A 26,068-nucleotide genomic window follows, 5' to 3' on the forward strand; every position below is an offset into this window, starting at 1 on the left:
AGCATTTTGCAAATATTAAATGTCTTCTTAGTTGGCCACTGGGCTACAGTGAGGGGTAATCTTGATTACCAACTTGACATACAAGTTGGTTGGCCTGTTGTCGTATCTGGGAAGCATTGTCTTGACTATGAACCTATATAGGAGGGCCTGGTCCACTGTGGGCAGTATTAATCCTAGGCAAGGTGGTTCTGAGCTGTATACAAAAGGTAACTAAGCATGATCCTGCAAGCAAGCCAGCAAGCAGCATTCCTCCATGGTTTCTGCTTCAGGCCCTTTCCCTGACTTCCTTTGCTGATGGACTGTAACCTGTAAGACAAAGTAAGCCTTTCCCTCCCCTAGTCGCTCTTGGTCATGGGGTTTATCAGAGCAGCAGCCAGCAATCTTGATACAGCCATAGCCATTCATTAAGTAAATATTTATCAAACACTGTCATGTGCTAGGTGTTAAGAGTACAGAGATACTAACCAAGAGTTCCACAGAACTGGGTCTGGTAGCCATGACTTACCCAAATAAACGCTATATTTGAAACACTTAATACTAAGGATAATCTTGGAGTAGAAATGAAGTCAACAAACAAGGAGCGTCTCAAACAGTGCATAACTACCTTGTTATGCTTGGGGAACTAGGAGGGTTGCTTCTCTCTGCTCCCTCCCCTCCTCCCTCCCTCCCTTCCTTATTTTTGGTGGTGATGCTGGGTTTAGAATATAAGACCCTAGCAAAGATTCTACCTCAGAGCTATACCCCAGTCCCAACTGGGGAAATTCTTGATTTTTTTTACTCACATTTGAAGCAAGCCAATTTACTAAGCAAAGCTCCCCTAATCTCTTAATGAACAAAAATTGAGCTCTTAATGGCTTCCCAACATACCAGTACCACCTCCCTCAGGCTAAACCCACACTGAAAACACTTTATGAACTGAGTGTACAAAAGACTTCTAATTTTGGAAGTGGAATAAAATTGTTCTCAGGGAGTTGCTTGTCTTTGGATAATCGCCACAGCTGCAGTCCACCCCTCTTGAATGTGTTAGGCCATTAAGGGTAAGACCTAGGATTTGAATTTCGGATTCAAATTCTACTTATGTCCTTGTGGGTCAGTTAAGTCCTTTCTTCTGACTTCGGTTTCTGCCTCTGTAAAATAGAGCAATGACGAGTTCTCTTGACTTCACTGGGAAGGGTGGACGTGGAGTCACACTTGTAACTCCAGCACTTCTGGGGTTGGGAAGGACTGCAGTGAGTCTTCTGGGACAGCCTGGGTCACAGACTGAGAACTGTCCTTCTAAACCAGTAGTAAGGTTGGTAATACAACTCGGCTAGTAGAGAGTTTGCCTATAAGTCACAAAGTCCTAAACTCAGTCCCCAGCGCTAGGTAAATCAGGCCTGGTGTTATAGGCCTGCAATCCCAGGAGGTGGAGGCAGGAAGATCAGGAGTTTGAGGTCACATTGGGCTATACATGGAGTTCGAGGTGAGCCTGGGCTACACGTGACCCAGTGTAAGTAAATGATAAATGAAGATGGAATAAGAGGGGTTGGGGATTTAGCTCAGTGGTAGAGCGCTTGCCTAGCAAGCGCAAGGCCCTGGGTTCGGTCCCCAGCTCCAGAAAAAAAAAAAAAAAAAAAAGATGGAATAAGAAAACACAAAGAAACGTATACGCACATCCAAGTGCTCCTGGGACAGTGACTGTAACCCTCACCAGCATTGTCTTAGTGAGGAGGAGGATAATTGGGAAGGAGGTGAAGGTTCTCATGTTCTTTGTCTACTGGTGTTGTTATTCCAGTACTCTGTGAGTTGAAGTGATTCATTTTCTTCCTCTAGACACCTCCAAAGGATGGATTCATAACTGCCGATGTTCAGCCCATCCCTGGCAGTTCTCCAGAGGAGAAGCAGTCCCCTTCCTTAGCTTTTCGGTCCTCCTCCTCCTTAAGAAAGAAGAATAACCCTGGGGAGAAAGAGCTTCCACCATGGCGATCGTCAGACAAGCATCCCACAGACATCATCCGCTTTAATTATCTAGACAACTGTGACCCAGAGCTCTTCAGGCTAGGGTGAGAAGCCCCTTGCCTCTCTCAGCCCATTTGTTTTTCAGAATAATTTATTGACACTTGAGTAGATGGGTGCGGGGGGGGGGGTGGAGGTAACTCACTGTGAACTACACAAGCTTTTCAATAGGCGGATGCGGACTGACCATTCTTAAGAAGTTTGTCCTTTTCATCCTCATCCATCTGGTTCTTACAGCTCTAATGTCTCAGCAGTGCAAGCTCCTTAGTATTTTAAATACTGTGGCTACTGTGCATACATGCCACGGCACATGCGTGTGGATGTCAGAGGGCAGCTTTTAGGAGTCACTTCTCTGCTTCCACCCTGGGTTCAGGGAATCAAATTCAGATCTTCAGGCAAGTATAGCAAGGGCTGTTACCCACTGAGCCATCTGGCCAGCCCATCGTTTAGTGAATATATAGGTATATATTAGCTAGTGTGTGTGTGTGTGTGTGTGTGTGTGTGTGTGTGTGTGTGTGTGTGTGTTGGGGGAGGGTGGCTGTATATGTAGTAAAACACTACCAGTTGTTGAAATGAAATGGATACAGTATGGCTCCTCACTGCACTGTTCGTCTCTCAACTTGCCTGCCTTTAGGAGACTGCTTTGTTTGTGGAATTAGAGTCTCCTTTTGTAGCCCAGGCTTGTCTTGAACCTGTGCTCCTCCTGCCTCAGAACCCTGAGTGCTAGGGTTATAAATGTGTGCCACTATGCCTGGATTTCCTGTACATTTGAAATTTCTCTAAATTGACACTCTTCATCAAATTATAATTTGGTGGCTGTTCATTTTTCCTATGTGTGGCCAAGCTGGGTGGTGTGGCAAAGTCAGACAGACGATGCCAATTTATGGCAGTTAGGATTAAACACGGTCTGGAAGTTAGCTTCCCATCCTGCTCATTTGAAATAGAGAGTGGGGATGAGACGGGCACTCAGGGTCCAGAGTGTGTAGGTATCTCTTCCCGGAGCACACAAAGCATTGCATGCACACCAGAAACAGGACAGGCAGATGCAGGACAGAAGGAAGGCAGAAGTTAAAAATTAGCAAGAACTTGCTTTTGTTGGTTATCTTTTGTTTGTTTCCTTGTTTCATTTTTTGAGACAAAGTCTCACCCGGTAGCCTGAATAGGCTGTTCTAGAATGGGCAGGCTGGTCTCAAACTCAACACAATTCTCTCGTTTCAACCTCCTAAGTGCTGGAGTTACAGGTGTGAGGTACCATCCTGTCATCTCAGGATGACAAAATAGCACTAAAAATTATAAGACAAGGCAAAAAAGGAACGGCAAAAAACCCAAAACCAAAACCAAACAAACAAAAAAATGTATCAACACTTATGAGAGAGCCAACAGTCACCACTTTAGTTAAGTGATCAATGTTACCATCACTATGAAAATCCTGATCATCAACTATTCTGATAGAATATAAGACTTTTAAATACAAACACCTTACCCAAAGTCTGACTGGAAACTAATCATTTGTCTGGCAGAACTTTCTATTTTTGTAAACGTATACGTAATGAAGAAACAAATAAAGGATACTATAAGGGGCTGGAAAGATGGCTCAGCAGTTAAGAGCACTGACTCTTCCAGAGGTCCTGAGTTCAAGTCCCAGCAGCCACATGGTGGCTCACACCCATCTGTAATGGCATCTGATACCCTCTTCTGGTGTGTCTGAAGACAGCTACAGTGTACTCATGTATGTTAAATAAACAATATATTAAAAAAGATACTATAAGGAAATAATGAAGAGGAGCTAACCTGTGCTAAGTTCTCTGGGATGTTTTAGAAGCTGGCTTCCAAAAAATAATCTGTGTATTGAGGAAAGAAGGTGAGGGAAAGCTCTAGGATCTTTAACCAAATGTAGCTTGAATCTAGAGAAGTTCCTAGTGGAATAGACAGGAGAGAGAGAGAGAGAGGGAGAGAGAGAGAGAGAGAGAGAGAGAGAGAGAGAGAGAGAGAGAGAGAGAGGGAGAGAGAGAAGGGAGAGAGGGAAAGAAAAAAGAAACAACAAAAGGCATTCTTAGAACAACTGCAGGAATTTGAGCATGGACTGTGTATTAAGTGATATTAAATAATGTTTATTTCTTAAGACATAATGGTGCTAGCGTGACTGGGCAGACAAGTGTCTTCACCTTAGGAGCTGAGTGTTGACGTGTTAAGGAGGGGTGTGTCATTTCTGCAATTAAGCAAACAACTACCTCCACCATGGAACCCAACCCTCTATCTGTGCAGGGTGCAGTGAAAGCCAAGAACAGCCAAGTGCTGTCAGTACCTACTTAAGGCTGGGACCCCTATGCGAGTCTTCCAGCTCTTCTGCTTGAAACGCCTCCATTAGAACTGGGGAGACGTCTGGAAGATGAAGTGCCCAGTAATATTTGGGCAGATGCATTCTTTTTAAATAGAAAGTTTTTTTAGACAGATATTCAAATAGATGATAGAGAATAAAAGAGCAAAATTAACCCTTTTTTGGCTGTCATCAACTGTTAATAGTTCTTAACCCGTAACCTGTCCAGAGTCATTTATTCCTTACCTATTCTGCCCCTCCCCTATCTGCTGCTGCTACTGCTGATTAAGACAGGATTGAGAATTCGAAGCTATTCCAAGCTAGCTTCAAATTCCCAATCCTCCTGCCTCAACCTTCCCAATGCTGAGACCACAAGTATTTGTCACAATGTCTGGTTCCCCTTAATAATGGTAATGACAATGACAATGACAATGATAATGATAATAATAATAATAATAATAATAATAATAAATAGTGGTGGTGGTATTAGTAGTAGTAGTAGTTGTTGTTGTTAATTTGTTTGTATCTTTCAAGACAGGGTTTCTCTGTGTAGCCCTGACTGTACTGGAACTCACTCTGTAGACCAGGCTGGCCTTGAATTCATAAAGATCCACCTATCTCTGCTCTGCTGGAATTAAAAGTGTTTGCCACCACTGACAGGCTTCTAAATTATTTTTAAATAAATAACATCGTATTATTTCATATATGACTTACTTCATGTCATATATTTTAATTTGTATTCCTAAAAGATAAGGACCCTTTACAAAAATCATAGACAGACACCATCTTCATCTAACTCAATGAATATCTCCTTAATACAATTAAGGATAACCGTGTTCAGGGTTCCTTGAATGTCACACAGATGCTTAACTTCTTTATGAATGCTCTGTTTAACCAGGTTCCAGATAAGGTGTCGAATACATGCTGTGTTTGACTCATGCGTCCATTTTTTTCTTTTCCTTAATTCATTTTTTAAATTCACTCTACATCCCAACTGCAATCCCCCAACACACATATATTCATTCTTGATCTGAATTATAAGTTAGCCTTCTAGTCACTTCTTCTGTAGTGTCTCACCATCCCCCTACCCTCCCACCCTACACCCTATAACCCCTACTTCCTGACTCCCCACCCTACACCCCCACCCTACAACTGCCCTGCCCCACCCACGCTGACCCACTGGCCCTTCCTCCTCCTTCTAGGCCCCACCCCTTCTTGCAGTTGGTTGCAAGAATCTGGTCATTTGCATGCTGGACTCTGAAGAGTGCCCTACCACTGAGCATCTTCTCATGTCCCCTGTCCTCTTTCCCCGACCACACTAATAGTCAGAACTAGAAGACCTAGAATATATGAACAAAGACATGCACCTCCTTTTCTGGTTCTTTCTGTATTGTTGGTAACCATGGAAGCGCATTACCTAGCTCCACTATTTTGGGCAAACTTATTCTATAAAGGGCCAGACGGGAGATATTTTAGACTTTGCAGGACATATGCTCTTTGGTACAACCGCTCAGCTCTGATAACATAGCCTGAAAGATGGCCTAAACAAGCCATCTTTTCTGATACACAAATCACTGTTTTCTGATACAACTTTGTGAACGAAATTTGGCTGGTTTTCCCTGTAGGCGGAGGATTAATGGCCCCTGCCTTCTTTTAGCATGTAGGATAGTCATGTGTGCTAGTAAACAAGTATTAGCACTAATACACATGATTATTGAAACAATTTCAGATTTCCTGGTCTGTCCTTTTATCTTTGGGAGATATCCTACTAAGAATATTCAGATAGTCTGGGCATGGTGGTGCATACCTTTAATCCCAATACTCAGAGGCAGAGGCAGGGAGAGGCAGAGCCAGGTGGATCTCTGTGAGTTTGAACTCAACCTGGTCTACATAATGAGTTCCAGACCAACCAGGACTATATAAAATAGACCCTGTCAAAAACAAACGCCCACAAACAAACAAACAAAAACAAAGAATATTCAGATAAATAATGGTGTTAAAAGCAAAGGAAAAACCTGCTTCGTATATGGCAGTGCCACCAACTTTGTGGTCAAGATCAAACTTGTTTAATTTTGCTTTTTATTATTTCCTCTCTGTCATCTTTGCTCATACTCTGGAGAACATTTTAGATGGTTCTAAAGTCAAGCATACAAAATGAGGTTATGTTTGGGGGAGTCTCGCTTTTGCCCCTAAGACTCCAGATTGTTTCTGATGGATTCACGTGAGAATCCTACCCGTTGTTAATGATTTTTCAAATTTTTTGTATCATTCTTCCATTTTAAAAAGTTCAAGGTGCTGGACATGGGTGCAAGCCTGTGATCCCAAAGCTTGGGAGGCAGAAACAGGGTGAGCAGCAGGAGTTAGGGTAGCCTGGTCTACACACAAGTTTCAGAAACAGCCAGCAAGGGTTATATCGTAAGACCCTGCCTCAGAAACAAACAAACAAACAAACATGTTAATAACTAAACAGTACATAAAAGGCTAATAATAAAATTTAACAAATAGAAAATCCAAGGAGTTGGGGATTTAGCTCAGTGGTAGAGAGCTTGCCTAGCAAGTGCAAGGCCCTGGGTTCAGTCCTCAGCTCCAGAAAAAAAAAAAAAAAAGAAAGTCCAGGAACTACTGTTCTTGCAAAGGACCTGAGTTCAGTTCCCAGCCCCATCCATGGCAGCCCCAAATGGCCTGTAACTCTAGTTCCAGGGGATCTGACGCCCTCTTCTGGCTCCCACAGGCACTGCATATACAAACATGTAGGCAAAACACTCATGCACATAAAATTAAAACAATGTTTGAAAGAGTATTGGCAAATAATAGACATGTTTTTAGATGTCTCCTGAGATGAATGGCAGCATATGATAGGTTTGCCTTTCTTTACCTGATTTTCATGTGTCATTGTATCCCGAGGCTCACTCTGGTTGCCTATAGAAACGTTCTGCTTTTCTTTTCTTTTTTTTTTTTTTTGGTTCTTTTTTTCGGAGCTGGGGACCGAACCCAGGGCCTTGCGCTTCCTAGGTAAGCGCTCTACCACTGAGCTAAATCCCCAGCCCCACGTTCTGCTTTTCTTTTTACAGCTCATAGCCATCCACTGTGTTACTATGCAGGATTAATTGAACAAGCTCTCTATAGACGGACATTCGATTCATTTCCAGTGGGGTGCAGGCAGTCTTTAAAAAATCACTGCACCAACAAGAGTCAACACAATGAAAAAATAACTATGTGGATTGCTAAAGACTTAAAATGATCCGTTATAATGTATCCTTTACTTTGCAATTTTGCAGAAGAAGAAAAAGAAAGGAAGTGACCCCAGACTTCAAGCAGCAGTTTCGAGATAAGAAAAATAAGCTTCAAGACAGAGCCAGGCTCAGGAAAGCACAGTCATTGGTAAGTCTGCTAACAGAACACTCCTCCTGTAATCAGGAAATTACCCTGATCCCTAATCCTATTTGTGAAATTGAATTTGTTGGCTAAATCAAAATCATCAAGTGGTTGTTTAAACCTTGGTCTCTGGGGCTGGAGGTGCTGCTCTGTTGCTGGAGTGATTGCTAGCACGAAGTCCTGGCTTCCATCACCAGCACAGCCAAAAACTCTCAGTGACACCTGCCTGTAATCTCAGCCCTTGGGGAGATAGAGGCAGAAGAATTAGAAGTTCCGGGTTATCTTTGGCTACATAGCAAGCTCAAAGCTGACCTGGACTCAAAAAGAAATGAATAAATAAATGGATAAACTTATTCCAAAACACTGAGTTAATTTTTTTTTTGTCTCTAGTTTATATAACAGGTAATCAGCAAGGTAATAATGTCAGTAACTGTATCTAGGGAACACAGTTAATTTGTAGCAGAATTTCCCAGATTGTGATTTGGACCACAGGGGGTCCCTTTTATCAAATTATGAGAGGTTTGAGAGCAAAGTAAGAAGGATAGGGGTGGAATTAAAAAATGTATGTAATGTAATAATAACAGAGAGAAAAACCGAGAACACATTCCAAGAAAATTAATAAAGAATGGATATCAATTGGTGGGATAATCTGCACCCATTTGGGAGTAAATCTCTTCCACAGTTCTGATTGAGAACTTGTTACTTTCTGCTGAAATGTATTTTCAAGTGTTACATTAGAGAGAGAGAGAGAGAGAGAGAGAGAGAGAGAGAGAGAGAGAGAGAGAGAGAGATGAGCTTCTTAAAATAGAAATAGACCTGCTTGTGTGCTAGACCAGTTCTACTGCACTGGGGGAGGCTCCTTGTAGGTATGTATAGGCTGTGAAGCTTGGACCAAAGCAGTAACATTGTCCATGAATCTGCTGATTGCAAAAACCTAAGTAGAAATACAACAGCAACAGCAGACAGTATGAATCTTATCACATAGGCCATTGCAAGACCTTCTGTTGTGGTTTGCCCTGAAGTTATCTGTATTTTGATGCTAATTCCACTGCCCCAAGGACAGCTAGTCAAGGACTCAGAACTCAGGTGACTTCACCAGAACCACCTCCCCATTGAATTTGTAAAGTAGAGGTGAGGGGCAGGTACAGGATAGAAGGAGGCCTGTCATTGGAGGAGAAGGAAGGATGGGCGGGAGAGAAGTTTGAAGGAAGAGGAGGAGACTAGGAGAGAGAGGAGGGAGAGAGAGGAGACGGAGAGAGGGGAGAAGCCATGGCAGGTGATGTTAAGATTCTGCTCTGTGTATTTACAGGTTGTTATCAATGTTCCTAAGGGATGGATGGTACCGGGCTTTGTACATTTAAGTGGGCAATTATATCTTACCAATTGGGTCAAAGATTATTATGTTGTGTGTTCTTTTATGTGAGGGTTTGAGTGTAGGAAAGTGTGCGGCTGGGATGTGTTTCCGCCAGATATCTAGCAGATATCCATGGGGCACCGAGGTGTAGACCCAGTGGGATAAAAGACAACCGTAATTTTTTATTAATATATTTTTACAACAACAACCTTCTACCTTATTTCCACCAGAATTTGTGTCAGATGCAGTGGCCCACAGGATTACCAGAGAGACAAAGATAGAGAAGGAGAGAGGGGGAAGGAGGAAGAGAGGGAGGGAGGGAGGGAGAGAGGGAGGGAGGGAGGGAGGGAGAGAGAGAGAGAATATGAATATAAAGATAATAAGGGTTGGTGGCAATGTATGCTTAGAAATAATCAATGCAATTGAGTTGTTTCTCCAGCTTGAAAAGCACAAAAGTCTATGACTTTGGACATTAGCCATCTATCAAACAGTAGCAGAGTTTCTTAAAGTAGACTTTAGAATTCAGAAATGGGGACTGGAGAAATACTCGGTGGTTAAGAGCACTGGCTACTGCTCCAGAGGTCTTAGGTTCAATTCATAGTACTCACATGGAGGCTCATGCCTGTCTGTAACTCCAGTTCCAAGATATCTGACCCCCTCACACCAATGTACATAAAATAAAATTAAATAAATTATTTTTAAAAAGATGTAAAAGTAGAGGGCTGGAGATGTAACTTGGCATGTGGAGTATTTACCTCGCATGCATGAAGTCCTGGCTTCAATCCAGCACTACACAACTTGGTCATGGTGGCTCATACCTATAAACCCAGTACCAGGGTGATGAGGCAGGAGGATAACTTTAAGGTTATTCATGGCTACATAGCAAGTTTAAGGACAACCTGGGTTAGGTGAGACCCCTGTACCCCCATCACCAAGGAAAAACATTAAAAAGTGGTTAGGTACTGGGCATTGGTGGCACAGACCTTTATTCCAGCACCAGGAGACAGAGGCAGGTGAATCTCTGTGAGTCCAAGGCTAGCCTGGTCTACAGAGCAAGTTCCAGGACAGCCAAGGCTACACAAAGAAATTCTTGAAATGCAAAAGGGAAAAGAATGGTTATGTGTGCCAACACACCCTGTAATCCCAACATTGAGGAAGTTGAGGCATGAGAAGCATCCTCACAGGTTCCAGGCCAGCCAGAGCCAACTGCAAGACATTGCCTCAAAAGCATAGTTAAAAAAATGAATGAATGAGTAGATGAATGAATGGATGGATGAATGAATGAATGAATGAGTAGATGAATGGATGGATGGATGGATGGATAAGTGGTTAAATGGATGAATGAATGAATGAGTGAGTGAATAAATGTAATAATCATGAAGAGGTTGTGCTAATTAGGGCTAACAGGGAAGACCAGATGAATTAGCGACCGAGGACAATTAGCAATTACTAAACGCATGATTATCATATCTACTTGTTTGGTTTTATAAGTACACTAATTATAATTACTACATACATTTGGTAGTTTTGATAAAGAACACGGAGTATAATTAACTGATCCCCCAGAACCATACTGTGGTCTTTGACTCATGCCTATTACCATGCTGGCCTGCGACAAGCTTGGCTGTTGAGGCTGCAATGTGGTAGCTCAGGACCCCTCTCCTACAGAGTGGCAGCTTGCCCTCACTGTAGGCTCCAGTCCTGGGAAAGGAAAAGCCATTACCTCACATGCATGAAGTCCTGGGTTCAATCCCCAGCACTACAGAACCTGGTCATGGTGGCTCACACCTTTAAACCCAGTCAGGGGAAGTCAGGCAGGAAGAGCAGAACTTCAAGGTTATCCTTGGCTATGTAGCAAGTTCAAGGTCAACCTGGGCTACAGAAGACCCAGTGCCTGACCCCCCTCCCCAACTAGTGATAGTGAGGAGATGCTGTGGGAGCCTGGAGAGGGGAGGGAACAGGCACTGAAGACATTATCCCTCATAAGGAAGGGGAATATTGTGACACATGTGAACACATCCAAGTGATTCCAAGGAGGGACTTTGATGGGAAATTCTAGGATTCTTTCAAGGTTTGCTGGGGAAGAGTAATGGGTTTGGGGAGGAATCGGTGCTAGCTGCAAAATTAAAGTGGTATGCCTCCCTCACCCAAGCAGAGGACTGCCAGGGACTACAGTAATCGGGGACTCGTGCCTGTCCTGTGGGAGAGGGACGGACGTGTGATAGTTGGAGAAGGTAGTGTTGTTAGATGGAAAGACCTGGGAAGAAGGAAGCCTAGCCGCACTAGGACAGAGCACCACAAATGCTCTGTTGCTCTAGGGTCTCAGCTGCAGCTTCGGAGATCAGCTTCTCCTCTGCCTGTCACTCCTCAGAGCAAGTTGAGATAAGGCTCAGTCTAAGGAGAAACATCCCCAGGGCACCCGCTTCTAATTCACACGTGGAACTGTGAGCGTGCACATTCCTGCTTAACAGCTATGAAGTCATTGGAAGCCGCTTTCTCTGGTGTTCTCTCTTCTACATGAGATTCCCAGGGGCTGCCTAGGGTGTAGCAGACTGCTAACATCTGTTAGAAGATGAGAATCAAGTTTAGATCTCGTTGGGAATGCTTTGAATTCTCCAAGATTTTCTGGGAACTTTTCACACACACACACACACACACACACACACACACACACATATCTTGACAGCTTCCCTCTAAATGCCATTTAGAGAAGGAGGAGAGGCTGTCTCCCTGCAGGGAGGGTTTGGTGACTTTGTAGAGAGAAATGGGGCAGGAAGAGCATGGTGTTAGCAGACACCAGGATGCAGAGGGAAGGCCTAAGCCTACAGTGCTTGAGACCAGGGACAAGATCTGTGGTAAAGCCTCTTCAAATTCAAATAAGGGCTTACAAGTCTCCCGAGCTCAAGAAAACAGAAGTCTTTTGAGAAGACACAAAAATACAGTTTGTGAGTATCGTAGGTCCACAGATGGCATTATATATGCAGAGAGAGAGAGAGAGAGAGAGAGAGAGAGAGAGAGAGAGAGAGAGAGAGAGAGAGAGAGAGAGAGGATATTTATCTTAACACATTCGTGTGTTTGGCCTGGATGTATGTTGGCGCCCCACATTATGCAGTGCCCACAGACACCAGCAGAGGGTGTCAGGTCCTCTGGAACTGAAGTTGCAGGTGATTGTTAGCTGCCGTGTGGAGCTGGGACTTCCAACCTTGGTCCTCTGGCAGAGCAGCCAGTGCTCTTAACCACTGAGCCGTCCCTCCAGCTGTGCTGCACCCCAAACCCTCAGCTGACCTCTTATTTTGACCTCTCTTTCCCACCAGGTTGAGTATAAAACCCACACACCTTTGTCTCCATTGGACTTTTCCTTGGAAGTTAGTCCTTGCTTTCCAGGTCGTGTCTGGGCTGGGGATTTCAGAAAGCTGTTGAGCCTTTAATTACCTGCTGATTCTCTCTAATTGCCTTAGATAAGACCCGCTGCTAATTCCAGCCTCCAGAAGGCAATTACCTTCCTCACCTCTTTCCAGGATCACTTCACTCTTAGTGTCCTGACCTTTTTTCTTTCTTTTTTTTTTTTTTTAATGTTTCTTTGAGCATTCTCATTGTGCTTCGTTAAATCAAATAGGAGAGAAAATATACACTGAAATGACTTCTGGACGGTGTGGTAGAAAGAATGGAACAAGCCAGGGTTCAGTTTCAACTCTTTAACAGTCGATCTTGTAGAGCTTCTTCTGTCTTTCCGTGTATAGATTGAGAATTTGAATATACTTTAACAATGTCATTGGCGGGGAGGGGGTTGAGAGATAATTCATTGGTAAAGTGTTTGCCTTTCAAGAATGTGGCCATCCCTCAGTTCCATCCCTAGAACCCACAGGGCTGAGAGGGCGAGGGGGGAGCCAGGAGTGGTGTTATGTGTTTGCAGTCCTTGTGCTGGGTAGGCAAGGTTGAGGGGCTAGCTGAGGCTCAGCAGCTAGCCAGCCTGGTCTAACTGCTAAGTCCTGGGCCGTCTCAAAAGACAAGGCGGATTATATTCGAGGAGCCACACCAGAGATTGTCTGGCTCTCACCTACAACCGCACAGACATGCGTGCACACATTCCAGGCTGGATCCTGACCCTGCAGGGTCCCCTAGGTGCCTAATGAGTGTGCTCCTGCTTCCTTCTCTCTCCTTTCCTGGAGGTCACGGCTGTGATTAAAGTGCTATGAGATAGAATACCAAAGCCATTCCATTTGAGAATCCAAATTTTAAGCCAATAATTCTTGTTTACTTTCCTATCTTTTTCTTTGAACTTTGGGAAATATGATTCACTAAGACTAAAGAGGTTACAGAAGAGAATTTAAACCGGTTTCCTTCCTGACAGTTGTCAACGACTGCTTTCGAATTCCAGCAAACACTCCCTGTTTGTTCTATACTATCTATTTGCTTTGGATATACAAAGTTACACGTTTTCACAGAGAGATTTTTAAATAGTTTAATTCCCACAAGAAAACATCTGGGGATGTCATTTGGAAGGAGGCAGAAAGAATGTGGCTATGCATAGAGATGACATTAGGATCTTTTGCTAAATGGCATGACAGTGGGTGAGTTAGCCTCTCTGAGCCTCATTTTCTCCATCTGTAAAATGGAAATCATGGCGTTTATCTTGCAGGGTTGGTGTCAGCACATAAATGTAGGATATAACTAAGGATCGTGTTAGTTTCTTTCGTGGTTATTGTGATTAAATACCCTCACGAAGGCAATTTAAGAAAGAAACAATTTGTTTGGCTCAGAGGTCCTATAGCTTTTGTCTTAGGGGTTCATGGCTGTGAAGGGACACTATGACCAAGGCAACTCTCATAAAGGACAACATTTAATTGGGGCTGACTTGTAGTTTCAGAGGTTCAGTTCATTATCATCAAGGCAGGAAGCATAGCATCATGCAGGCAGACACAGTGCTGGAGAAGGAGCTGAGAGCTCTACATCTTGATCAAGAGGGGCCGTCTTCCACAGGCAGCCAAGAGGGGCTGTCTTCCATAGGCAGCCAGGAGGAGACTCATACTCCACACTGGTGTTTGAGCACTATGTAACCTCAAAGTCCACCCCACAGTGACACAATTCCTCCAAGGCCACTCCTACAAGGCCACACCTTCTAAAAGTGCTACTCCCCGTGGGCCAAGCATCCAAACATATGAGTCTATGGGACCAAACCTATTCAAACCACCCCAGCACTCAATGGTTGTTCTAGCACAGTTTCAGAGCCTTTCACATTCCTCCCACAAAAAAGTTCCAAAGGCCTCGGAGCCATAGGATTGGGTTTATAACAGCAGCAAAAGCACCTATGTCTACCTATGTCTGCACCGGTTTCTTTTTCTGTTGCTGTGTTAACAAGGGACTGGAGAGATGGCTGGCTCAGTGGTTAAGAGCACTAACTGCTCTTCCAGAGGTCCTGAGTTCAAATCCCAGCAACCACATGGTGGCTCACAACCATCTGTAATGGGATCTGATGCCCTCTTCTGGTGTGTCTGAAGACAGCTACAGTGTACTCATACGTAATACATAAATAAATCTTAAAAAAAAAAAAACTCTAACAAAAGCAACTTATGGGGAAACAGTTCATTTAGCTTTATAGTTTATCATGACGGGGAAATTAAGGCAGCAGGGAATTGAAACAGCCTGTCAGATTACATTCACAGTCAAGCCCCAAAAGCAGTGAACAAATGAGCACACACTAGAGCTCAGTGTATCCTCTCCGTTCTGTACCGTCCTGCATTCCCTGCTTGCAGTGGTCTCACCCATAGTCAAGATGGGTCTTTCCACATTCATTAACTTAAGACAGTCCCTCACAGATAGACTCAGAGACCCCACTCCCAGGTGATTCTAGATCTTGTCAAGCTGACAGCAACACTAGCCATCACAAGCACCTACTATGTGTTTGTGTTCTCCATTACACACCATCTTTCTCGATTACTTTGCTGTCTAAGAACACAGAGTAGGACTCAGATAACCTAGGCTCAACGCCCAGTATCACTTCTTTAATAGCTCGGAAATTTAACCCAGGGAATTTAAGCTTTCTGGGGACTATTTTCCCATCTGGAAAAAATGTAGACAGTTAATAGGACTAATACAGGGTTAGGAGAAGGCAAGGCAGTTAGTTCTTAGCTCAAAGGGGGCACCCTCCAGTGGTTGTCAGTCACGGTAATATGCATGGCACATCCCTAATCAGACAAGCCCAAATCTGAAACCCTCTGTGTTCTCATGTCCCCTCTGCTGGCTGTGTAAGATACCCTGACATTAAGCACCTTAAGGGAGGAGCAGTTTATTTGGTTCACAATCCCGAGTTATAATCCATTGTTGCAGTAAAGTCCAGGCAGAAACTAGAAGCATCGAGTCATATCTGAGGGCAGAGAGAAAAGGGATGCATGCTTGTTGGTATTTCTCTACATTTGTAAAGGCCAGAACCCCAAACCAGTGCTGCCCACTGGTTTGTTCAGGCTGGGTCTTCCCACCTCAATTAAGGCGATAAAGACATGTCTGTAGGCCAACCTGATCTAGGTGATCTGTCACTGGGACTCTTTTTCCAAATGATTTCAGGTTGTGTCAAGTTGACAACCAAAGCTAAAAATCACATTTTCCGAGTGACGCCCAGGAAAATTCCATACCTGACCTCCCAACACAGGTCACAGAAAAACATAAAGTGCATAGAAAATATCGCGGATACTCACCTTCAGGATACATGTATGCAGTGTACATAAAACATCAATGAATTTCCTCTATCTCAGGGCCCATCCCTAAGGTGTCTCATCACCCATATGCAAATGTTCCCAAACCAGCATTTCAGATACTGACTACTGTAACTAACTGGAGAATAATAATAATAATAATAATAATAATAATAATAATAAGGGGCTGGGGATTTAGCTCAGTGGTAGAGCGCTTACCTAGGAAGCGCAAGGCCCTGGGTTCGGTCCCCAGCTCCGAAAAAAAAAAAAAAACTATAGTTTTATAGATTTTTATACTTTTACATATTTTAAGATGTAATTTGATGAAATTGTGTTTTTTTTACAGATTGATGAGCTCATTTACCTTCAAAATACCATTCAAACTTAAATGTACAAATAATGTTTTTTTCGAGTGATACTCATTTAGCACCCAATCACCTACCTCCCACCTGCCACCCTCCGCTCCCTACCCCCTTGTCCCCAGCATGATCAACCGCTCTTCTGTGGCCTCCAGTAGTCACAGTTTAGAATCCACGCACCTCTGGATATATCTGTGACAGTGCTTCCAAGAGGTTTGGCTGAGGAGGGAAGATTCACCATGAAGTGGGCTGGGATCCTATGCTGGATAAAACAGAGAAATTGGGGGCTGGGGATTTAGCTCAGTGGTAGAGCGCTTACCTAGGAAGCGCAAGGCCCTGGGTTCGGTCCCCAGCTCCGAAAAAAAAAAGAACCAAAAATAAATTAATAATAATAATAATAATAATAATAATAATAATAATAAATCATGCCCGGTACCACACAGCAGGTCTGAGGGACAGCTGCTGAGAAGCAGACCAAGGAGGAACTGGCGGAGAGACCAGCCCTACAGACAGAAGGTAGTGGCCAGGGGCTCCAACCAGTCTCAGGAATGTTCAGACCATACCCATCTTCCCCCCAGTTTTCTTTTCTCTTCGCCTTCTGAAGTGGTTGGGGCTGGGGCTCAGTTACTCAAGTACTTGCCTGCATTCAATCCTCAGTACCACATAAACAGAGCATGGTGGCTGCATCTGTAATCCCAGCTCTAAGGTGATGGAGAAAGAATAATCAGTTCAATGTCAACCTTGACTACAGGGGTTCAAGGGCTAGAAGTTCTGTCTCAAAAGGAAGTAAAAAGGGGTTGGGGATTTAGCTCAGCTGTAGAGTGCTTGCCTAGCGAGCGCAAGGCCCTGGGTTCGGTCCCCAGCTCCGAAAAAAAGAAAAAAGAAAAAAAAAAAGGAAGAAAAAAAAAAAGAGGAAGTGCAAGTCATGCGTTCTCTTTGCCCAGGCGGCCTCTGTGTCACTGTGTATCAGTTTCTGTTTGTATACATATTGTGTATCTGTATATATGTTGTGTATCTGTGTACATTCCCTGCACAGGCTCCTTGATACAGTTGTGCTTCACTCCACCCTCCCATACTGAAGCGCAGAGTGTACTGAATTCACCAACTACAACTTTGGCTGTCGATGTTGATGCCTGAAAGGAAAAGGCCCAGGAACCCCTCTCTAGAGCCGCATTTCTCCCTTACTGCTCAGAAAGCAGAGTGTATGTTCCGTCTCATCGCCTCCTGTGTCAGCATTCTAGATATAATGAATGACCTTGGCATTTCCTACTAAGAGGCACCTTCCTGGTTCTCTGTCACCAAACATTTAGACAGATGCCAAATGGCTATTTAAACCAAAACATTTGGCACCAAAACAAGTAGCATCTACTTAGAATCTACCAGGAAAGAATTTTACTTGTGACTTATATGATACTAGTTATGTGCGTATCCATGAGAACAGGTTTTAATCACTCCTTTCATAGTGTTTAAACTATATGTGAATGTAGGTAGTGGAGGGTGCATACGTATATGCATCTGTGTATGTGCATGCATGTGTATGTACGTGAAAATGCGTGTATACATGCATGTGTATATGTGTGAATATATGTGTATATGTGTGAATGTATATTTGTGTGTATGTATATGTATGTGTTGTGTTAATGTATGTGTGTATATGTGTACATTTATATATAAATATATGTATATGTGTATGCATGTGGATTTGTGTATGTATATTGCATATACATCTGTATTGTGAGAATTTATGTGTTTATGTTTGTATATGTTTATATGTATTTGTGTGTATGCCTATGTATTGCATATGTAAATGTTTTTATATGTATGCATATATTATGTATATGTGTGTATATATATGTGTATGTATTTCTGTGTGTGTGCAGCATTTAGTAACATGGGGCTTTGTTGAAAAATCTGGTAGAAGCCCATGTGGGTGTTTTGAATCAGGAGTCATCCTAGGCCTGTGTATATGGCCTGTGGACATTTTGTAATGCATCTGCCTTATTTCATCTACTTGGATGGCTAAGTGACAGAGATTTAAAGTCTTGGGTTACAGTTTCAAAACCCTGGCTCTATTGCCTTGTCTTCCTCTGTAGCTGATGGTTTTGCCTCAGGAAAAGGAAGAATAAAGCCATCCTGGAGTCATCTTCTGCCTGTGCTGATGATCTCTCCTAATACATCATTTCTGTTTCTCCAGGACAAGAGGGGAGGAAGGGGACACCATCCCACAGGTGCTGACCACAGCAGGGTCCTAACCAGATGGGTCTGAGCAGATTTCCAGGCTCCACAGCAGTAGGGCAGGGGTCTTCCTTACAAAACAGCGGGCATAAACAGTTCAGCCATCACCCCTCACAGCTCCTGCTCAGAAGAAGTGAGAATTCACTCAGCAATTCGTCTCCCCTGACAGTCACCAGCCAGTGCTTAAATCATCTCTGTCAAATAATAATCCACACTTAGACACAGTAATAATCTGAACTAGGAGTCATGATAGACTATGACACATGTAATAATCTGAACTAGAAGTCATGATATAAACAATAAGGGACACCATTCCTAAACACTGATAAAGGCAGCGAGGTCTTCTACAAAGTAAAGATTTGCCATGTTCTACTCTTACCTCTCCAACATGGAATCTCATTTTATTGGCCTCAAACGAGTGAACTCAAATGATCCTCCTGCTTCCGCCTCCCAAATACTTGGGACTAGGCTCATGCCTATGCCCAGCTCTGCCCCTTTCTTCTCCACATGACAGAAGTGCTGGAAATATTAAGAGAACGAATGAATGTTTGAGTCCAGGTGCTTACATCAGTGGCCATTGGCTTTCTGGAAGAGCGGCTGGCGCACCTTACATACTGCTCTCATTACTGTATCTGCTTGTTTACCGTACTCATGAAATACTTTTCCTAACTCTCTTCATTGACCAACGGGCGTATCCAATGGTGTCGTTCATATAACTGATAATTTCCAAGTGGCTGCACATACATAACATGAATTGTTTTAAGTCAGCTTCAGGATGAAAATTGCAGGTCTGATTGTGTATCAGTTTATTTATTCGGGTGGTTTCTAGCTTAACACTTTTCTAGGGCACTAGTACATCATGGATCTCTCAGCTTTGGCAGCCTCTGGGTCCTCTCACTCACCTTCCCAGCACCCAACTTACCAGCAGCACCCTCTGTCCTTATTCAGAGTCTACCTGCTGCAACCATTGCCCTGTAATAAAAGAAGGAGCCACTGGTATAGATCTCACTGATTCAACAAGTATTTGGCAGGCATTGGACCAGGCCCTAGGGAAACAGCAGGACAAGACCCAGTCTGGCATTCTGGTGATTTATAGGCTAGAGGGGGAAAGCACCAACTGAGGCTAGAAACCTGGCAGATGCGACAGGTTTGAGGGACTTGTGGTCTCCAGGTGTGCCATTCAGAGGAGGTCTGGACTTAAGAGCCAGAACTCAGGAAGAGAGTAGAAGTAGATTCAGCCATGATGATTGAGGGACCAGCTGCCCAGAAAGTAAGCCAGTTCCATCGATTCCACTGTAAAAACGCTGAACTTGCAGCAGCGGTGGTTAGCCGCACAAGACCCGCACAAGAAGGGGCCACTCAACAGTCCATCATGAACAGGGGTGGGCTCATGCAGTCCCAGTTCTAGCTAAGGAGTGTTGACACTGATGGCTGCTGGAGGAGCAGGAGTCATTTTTCTTCAGTACTGTGGCCACTGGTAAGTTGTCCCAGAAAACACTAATTAAACTCAGAGTTATAATAATGAAAATTTAAAAGCCCATGAAAGCAGGAGAAGAACTTACTGGGAAGAAGAGATTCAGAGGGAGTAGGAGGAGTCAGGGAAGGTAATGGGGGCAGATATGGTCAAAATAATGTGCATTTTGAAATTGTCAAGGAAGAGACCAAAAAAATATGTTTGTGTTGACGTGTGTGGTGTGCAAACATGTGCGTGTGTGCTCCCGTGGACAGTGCTTGCATTTTCTGTGTACATTTGCACTTATATTTATTGTGGACATAGTGATTGCACACGATATCTTTAGAAGATATAAAGCAACAGATAACCTTGGCTGGCCTTGTGAAAGGGAACATAGGAGATGACTGGGGGGGAGGTTTAATTGAGCCCTTTCTCATCATTTGAATATTAAATCACCCAGAAAAGTAGCCTATGCGAGAAATAAAGAAACTCTAATTTTAAAGGAAGGGAGGAAAATCTCTGAAGCCTTGTTGGAGACACCTGGTAGGGAAGAAACCCCATGTAGGGGGGAGAGATCTAACCCAAGGTGCTCAGAGGTCAAATGAACCACTCGAAATCAGGAGTTCTGTCTCTGTGGTGGTTTGAATACACTTGGCCCAGGGAGGTGTGGTCTTCTTAGAGGAAGTATGTTACTGTGAGGGTGGGCTTTGAGATCCTCCTCCTAGCCACATGGGAGCCATTCTTCTCTTAAAAGCCTTCAGAGTAAGATGTAGAGCTCTCAGTTCCACCAGCACCATGCCTGCCTGCATGCTGGTATGCTTCCCACCATAATGATAATGGACTGAACCTCTGAACCTATAAGCCAGCCCCAATGAAATGTCTTTTATAAGAGTCACTTTGGTCATGGTGTCTGTTCATAGCAGTAAAACCCTAAGACAGTACCTTCCTAAAATTTTCCTCATTGCTAAGTTTATGTTTGAGAAGGTGGACATTTTGGGGAGCTCATGGCAAGATAGCAGAGGTCAGTAAGAAGGAGAAGGTTTGGGGAGCCCTGGTATTGGGATAAGGAACATTTCTAGTTATTTCAACAAGTCAGGTGTTACAGACCATGGTCCAGTCCTCTAAGGTTTTTACCCTTTTATGTATCTTCCCCTGTTTTTCTTTTGAATCTTGGTTCATACCTGTACTCCCTTGGGAGGCTGAGGCAGGAGAATTGCTATGAGTTTAGGACTAGCCTGTGCTATATTGATAAGTTCCAAGCCAGCTTGGGCTACAGTGTAAGACACTGTCTCTAAGAAACACACAGACACACACACACACACACACACACAGCCACAACAATAAAAAAAAAGGCAGACACTAAAGTCGTCTTCTTTTTTTTCTTTTCAAGATAGGATTTCTCCATGTAGCCCTGACTGTCCTGGAATTCTCTCTGTAGACCAGGCTAGCCTCGAACTCACAGAGATCTGCCAGCCTCTGCCTCTCAAGTGCTGGGATTAAAGGTGTGCACCACTACCATCAGGCTGACACTACAGTCGTAAACTGGGTCTGGGGAGATGGCTCCATTGCAAGCATGAGACCCGAGTTTGGTCCCCAGCACCTGTGTAAGGTGTGTGTACCACAGAGCTGGTCATGGCAGTGGACACTTGTAATTCCAGAGCTGGGAGAGTAAAGACAAATAGGTCAATGCCTGGCCTCTCTTGTCAGTCATGTTTTAGGCCATTGAGAGATCTTGTCTCAAAAAATAAGATGCATGGCCACTGAGAAATGACACTGGAGGTTGTCCTCTAGCTTCCACATGGACATACACTCATCTTGCACACACCCAAGAAACAAAACAAACAGAAACTCAACCTTAAACTGGAGAGGGTCTGTAAACTGCTTTCTAGGACAAGAAAAGTAGATATAAGAAACCAACTTCCCAGAACTGCTCTCAGCAGAAAAGAGAAAGCCAACAGTCTGGACAGGTGGTGACAGCTACCATGGGGGAGCAAGGCGGTGGGAGCCCCTGGGACCTGCCATCAAGAAGGAGAGCTGCAGAGAGCCTGCCCAGGCCTGTGCCTGCCTGGGGCTCCGAGCAAAGGGTTCCTCTAATTCAGTGACAGATAAGCAGGGCTCAGTAATAGGATTAATCCTGAAAGTGTTACAGGTGAGAGCAGACGAGCCCTGTCTTGTTATCAGGAGAGCCCGGCCTGGTCCTTCTTCTGCAGGCAGCACTTTGTATTGTATTGTTCCTGAGAGGGCACAAAGGACACTCTGGCTTATTCTCTTGCCTTGCCTTGTGTGGATCTGAAATCAACTGCTCTATGCTTTTTTTGGTTGTTTTTGCTTTGTTTTCCTTTTTGTGGTGTTGAGGATTGAACCTATTGTCTCATGTGCGTTTGGCGTTTGGCAATTGTTCTACCACTGAATTCTCTCTCTTTCTCTTTCTCTCTCTCTCTCTCCCTCCCTTCCTCCCTCTTCCCCTTCCTCCCACTCTTTCTAGGTGGGTTTTTCTTTTCTTTTCCTTTCCTTTCTTTTCTGTTCTGTTCTTTTCAAAACAGTGTTTCTCTGTGTAACAGCCCTGACTGTCCTGGAACTCACTCTGTAGACCAGGCTAGCCTCAAACACACAGAGATCCACCTGCTTCTGCCTCCTGAATTCTGGGTTTGAAGGTGTATGCCACCATGCCCAGCTTAATTTTGAGACAAGATTTAGCTAAATTGCTAAATTGCCCAGGTTGACCTGGAACTCTTTCTTGTAGCCCAGGTAGGCTTTGAACTCTAACCTCCCTGCCTCGGTCTTCTGCAGGATCCCATCAGCCTCTACGGGGATCTTAAAGCAACACTGACAATGTCAAACAGTGGGAGGTTATATGCTCTCATCCCCTTGCTCCGACCCTCAAGGCTGATACTTTGACTCTTTGATCTTAGATACTTGCTATTTTAGCTCTAATTTTATCTGGACCTCTCTGTAGATGGCCCCATAGAAACAGTGAAGCCCAAGACCCCAGCTTTGCAGGCAGGGAGACCAAAACACAGAAGTGAACATCGATGCACAAGACCAAGTCGCCAAGGCCAAGATGGAGAGCTCAGTGATGTTCTGGGAAGCCCAGAAGATGAACATATTCAAGATAGGCAGGCTCATGGACAAGTATAATCCCAGCCCTTGAGGCAGAAACAGGAGCATTGATGCAAGTTGAAGGCTAACTTGGGCTACACAGAGAAATCTCATCCTAAAACACAAAGACAGGGCAGAGGAGATGGCTCAGGCAATGAAATGTTTACTGTACAAGCATGGGGACCCGAGTTTGATACCCAGCCAGTGCCCACATAAATCGATCATAGTGGTGTGTGCCTGCAATCTCAGCATGCCCACTGCCCCAGCTCCGGGAAGACTGAGGCAAGAATGGGGCTTCTTGGACAGTCAGTCCAGACGATTCAGCAAGCAAGGCCTTGGAAATCAAGCCGGAGAGCAATTGAGGAAAGCATCTGATGTCAACCTCTGGCCTCCACATATACATGTATGTGAAAACACATACAGTACATTAGATCCCCTGGGTATAGTCATGTGTCACTAGAATGCCAACCTGGGGTATGTGAGATCTTGTATATTGATACTTCTAGAAGAAAGTGGACCTTGGAGGGTGAGTTAGCAGATAGAAAGAAAGGCAGGTCAGAGGTGTGGGGCAGGACCATTCCACACAGTGCAACCTTAAGGGACAAGTTAGCTAAGGAGAGAGCAAGCAACTGCAATCACTGGTTTCTGAATCGATGAAGAGATTTCCCGAGATTCAGGGGAGGCCTGCACACTTGAGCATAGATGGACTAATGATGTCACAGGATCTGTCCCTTGCCTGACAAAATGGAGTAGGGGATCAGGGGGAACACGGGGATAGGGGGTGGGGTAGGGTGGCCTGGCAGGGAATGACAGCAGGTGAGGGGCTGTGGCCACGGGAATCATCTTTCATCACAACTTAAGCCAAGGGAGAGGCGAACTGTTTGCTTTTTGTGTTTGTTCGGTATGTTTTGAGTCAGATAAGCCTAGCACTCTGTAGCCCAGGCTGGCCTGAAACTTTCGGCAGCCTTCCCTCTAAGTTCAGACAGTTGGGATTATAGATGTAGGCCTTCATAATGGGCTCAAGGGCAAACCTTTTGAAGGTTAACTTATTATTTGAGATAGGCTCTCACTGTGCAGGCCAGTCTGGCTTCGAGTCCACAGAGACCTCCCTGCCTCTGCCTCCCATGTGCCTGGCTCAATGGCAAACTTTGTAAGGCACTCCCCTGGCCTCACGCTCTGCCTGCCTTATGTTTTACTCTCGCTTTTCCCTCTTTCCCTCTCCCATTTCCCGCACGCGGCCAGATGTCAAGGAGAGATCTGTTGTCACTGTGAGTTGGGGCTGGGATGTCACCTTGGGCCATTTGCCTTGTTAAAAAGGGTGCATGCGTGCTCGCTTCGGCAGCACATATACTAAAAAGGGTGCATGCAGAGCGTAGAGTGAGAAGCATGGGGACCGTCCTGGTGTCCCCTGGTCTAAGACTCGGAAGTCTCCGGAGCCAGCTGTGACACTGAAGCTGTGACTGTGCCCTGTAGCTGTCAAGCGTGTTCCTCCCTTGCATTTACTTCTAGAGTGGAGACTGTGAATAGCTACTCCCTCCCTTTCTCTTTCATGATTTTCTTGAGGTCCAAATAAAATGTGGTGGGGGTGAGGGATGGCTCAGTCTGTACAGTGCTTGCCCGGCAAGCATGAGGACCTGAGATTGACCCCCAGTACCCATGTAAAAAGCGAAGTGTGCTGGTGTGTGCTTATAATCTCTGCACTTAGGAGGTTGAAACAGCCGGATCCCTGGGGCTCACTGGCCAGCCTGGACTAACTGGTGAGCCCCAGACCACTGACCCACCCTGTATTAAAAACAAAACAAAAACCTAAGTGAGTCACTCTTGAGGAATGAACTCAGTGTCCTCATGTATGTGCATGGGCACGCACACACGAGCTCGAGCGCACACACACACACACACACACACACACACATTGAGTTTGTGAAAGCCCATTTGAAGGTGAAAATTTACTAGTTGTAGTTCAAAGTGAAGACGGCATGGGAGTGATGTAGAGGTTCCTGGGGAACTTTAGAAATCCCCACCTGCCTTACGACTGCGTTACGTCGCGTCACATCGTTCATTATAAGAAGTTTAAGTACATGGTTTCCGTTGGCACTTCCATAACCTCCCTCTAACAGGCACTCCTTCTTCCCTAGATGTCCCTGAGTTCCCCTCCAAAAGTTCCAGTTCGTCTCGCCTGGCCTCTGCATCTGCCAGGGGCACCCTCAGATCACGAAGCAACAACCGAAGTTCTCACGGAGCACCATCAGAATCACCCTGGGCTTCCATCACCCTCTCTGAGGCTCCAGAGTCAAAGCTGACTTAAGGATGGAAAAGGGCTTTTCTCTAAATGACAAGGTGTTCTTCACAGCTCAGACCTGGATTCTAACTAGTCCCTCCATTAAACTCTTTTGGCCTAAGTACCTCCCCGTGAATGGTCCTGTGAGTCTGTGTGTCTCGGGAAAAGAGAATGAATGGCGGAAATGGTGTTAAACGCAGACCCTTGGAAATATGGCAACAGACGCCTTGGGTTTGATGAGGGGACGTCTGATGTCTTCGTTGGTGATACTGGGAAGGTCAGGCCCCAGAGGGAGACACCCCCGAGCCTCTTCAGTCGTTGGTAAAGGACATGCTTAGGGTGCTGGGCTACAGCACAGGCCGAGAGGGTTCAACAATAGAAGTGCATTAGCTCACAATCTGAATACTGGAAGTTTGAGATGATATATCAGCAAGTGACACCAAGGTCTCAAAGTCTCTCTCTATTGGCCATCTTCTCCCTGTCTTTTCAAGAGTCTCTTCCTCTAAGTCAAATGCAGGCCCTTTATAAGGTATGGGAGTTAGGGGGTCAGCAGGTAGATTTGTAATCCTCCATATTGCTAGCATACTCTCCCCTCCAATATTCCTGAATTATTACTCACTGAAACCGATATTCCATTCTGGCCACTCCGGACCCAGGCCCACAGCCCTCCTGGACCACAATCTCTGACTCTTACATGTTGGCAGTCTGTCTGTCTGTCTCTCTGTCTATCTGTCCTACACTTCTCAGGCCTGGATCTTCTCCTTCCCCAGCATGGTGCCTTCTCCTCCTCCTCCAGCCCTGCCCGGAATCTCGCATCTGTCTCCTTACCCAGCCATTGGCCGCCAGCAACTTTATTTACCAATCAAAGGCAACTGGGGACAGGGACCCTCCATGTCTTACATACAAACGTGCAG

At 44.7% G+C, this 26,068-nt stretch overlaps 1 protein-coding gene across 4 annotated transcripts in view; it reads left to right on the forward strand.

Moving 5' to 3' along the window:
- The window catches only part of Fbxo16 (F-box protein 16), a 49,127-nt gene extending 23,849 nt beyond the window's left edge, over positions 1–25,278 (forward strand). For 2 of the 4 annotated variants that reach the window (XM_087585767.1, XM_087585764.1), the window contains 4 exons: positions 1,813–2,042; positions 7,591–7,693; positions 24,119–24,144; positions 25,012–25,278. In XM_087585767.1, the coding sequence (XP_087441893.1) occupies positions 1,813–2,042; positions 7,591–7,693; positions 24,119–24,144; positions 25,012–25,021 (369 nt within the window). In that variant the 3' untranslated portion in view covers positions 25,022–25,278. 4 annotated transcript variants of the gene reach the window in all.
- Positions 25,279–26,068: the final 790 nt, after the last annotated feature.

The sequence above is a fragment of the Rattus norvegicus genome, chromosome 15, assembly GCF_021556685.1.
Source record: "Rattus norvegicus strain SHRSP/BbbUtx chromosome 15, alternate assembly SHRSP_T2T, whole genome shotgun sequence".
Taxonomy (NCBI): Eukaryota; Metazoa; Chordata; class Mammalia; order Rodentia; family Muridae; genus Rattus; species Rattus norvegicus.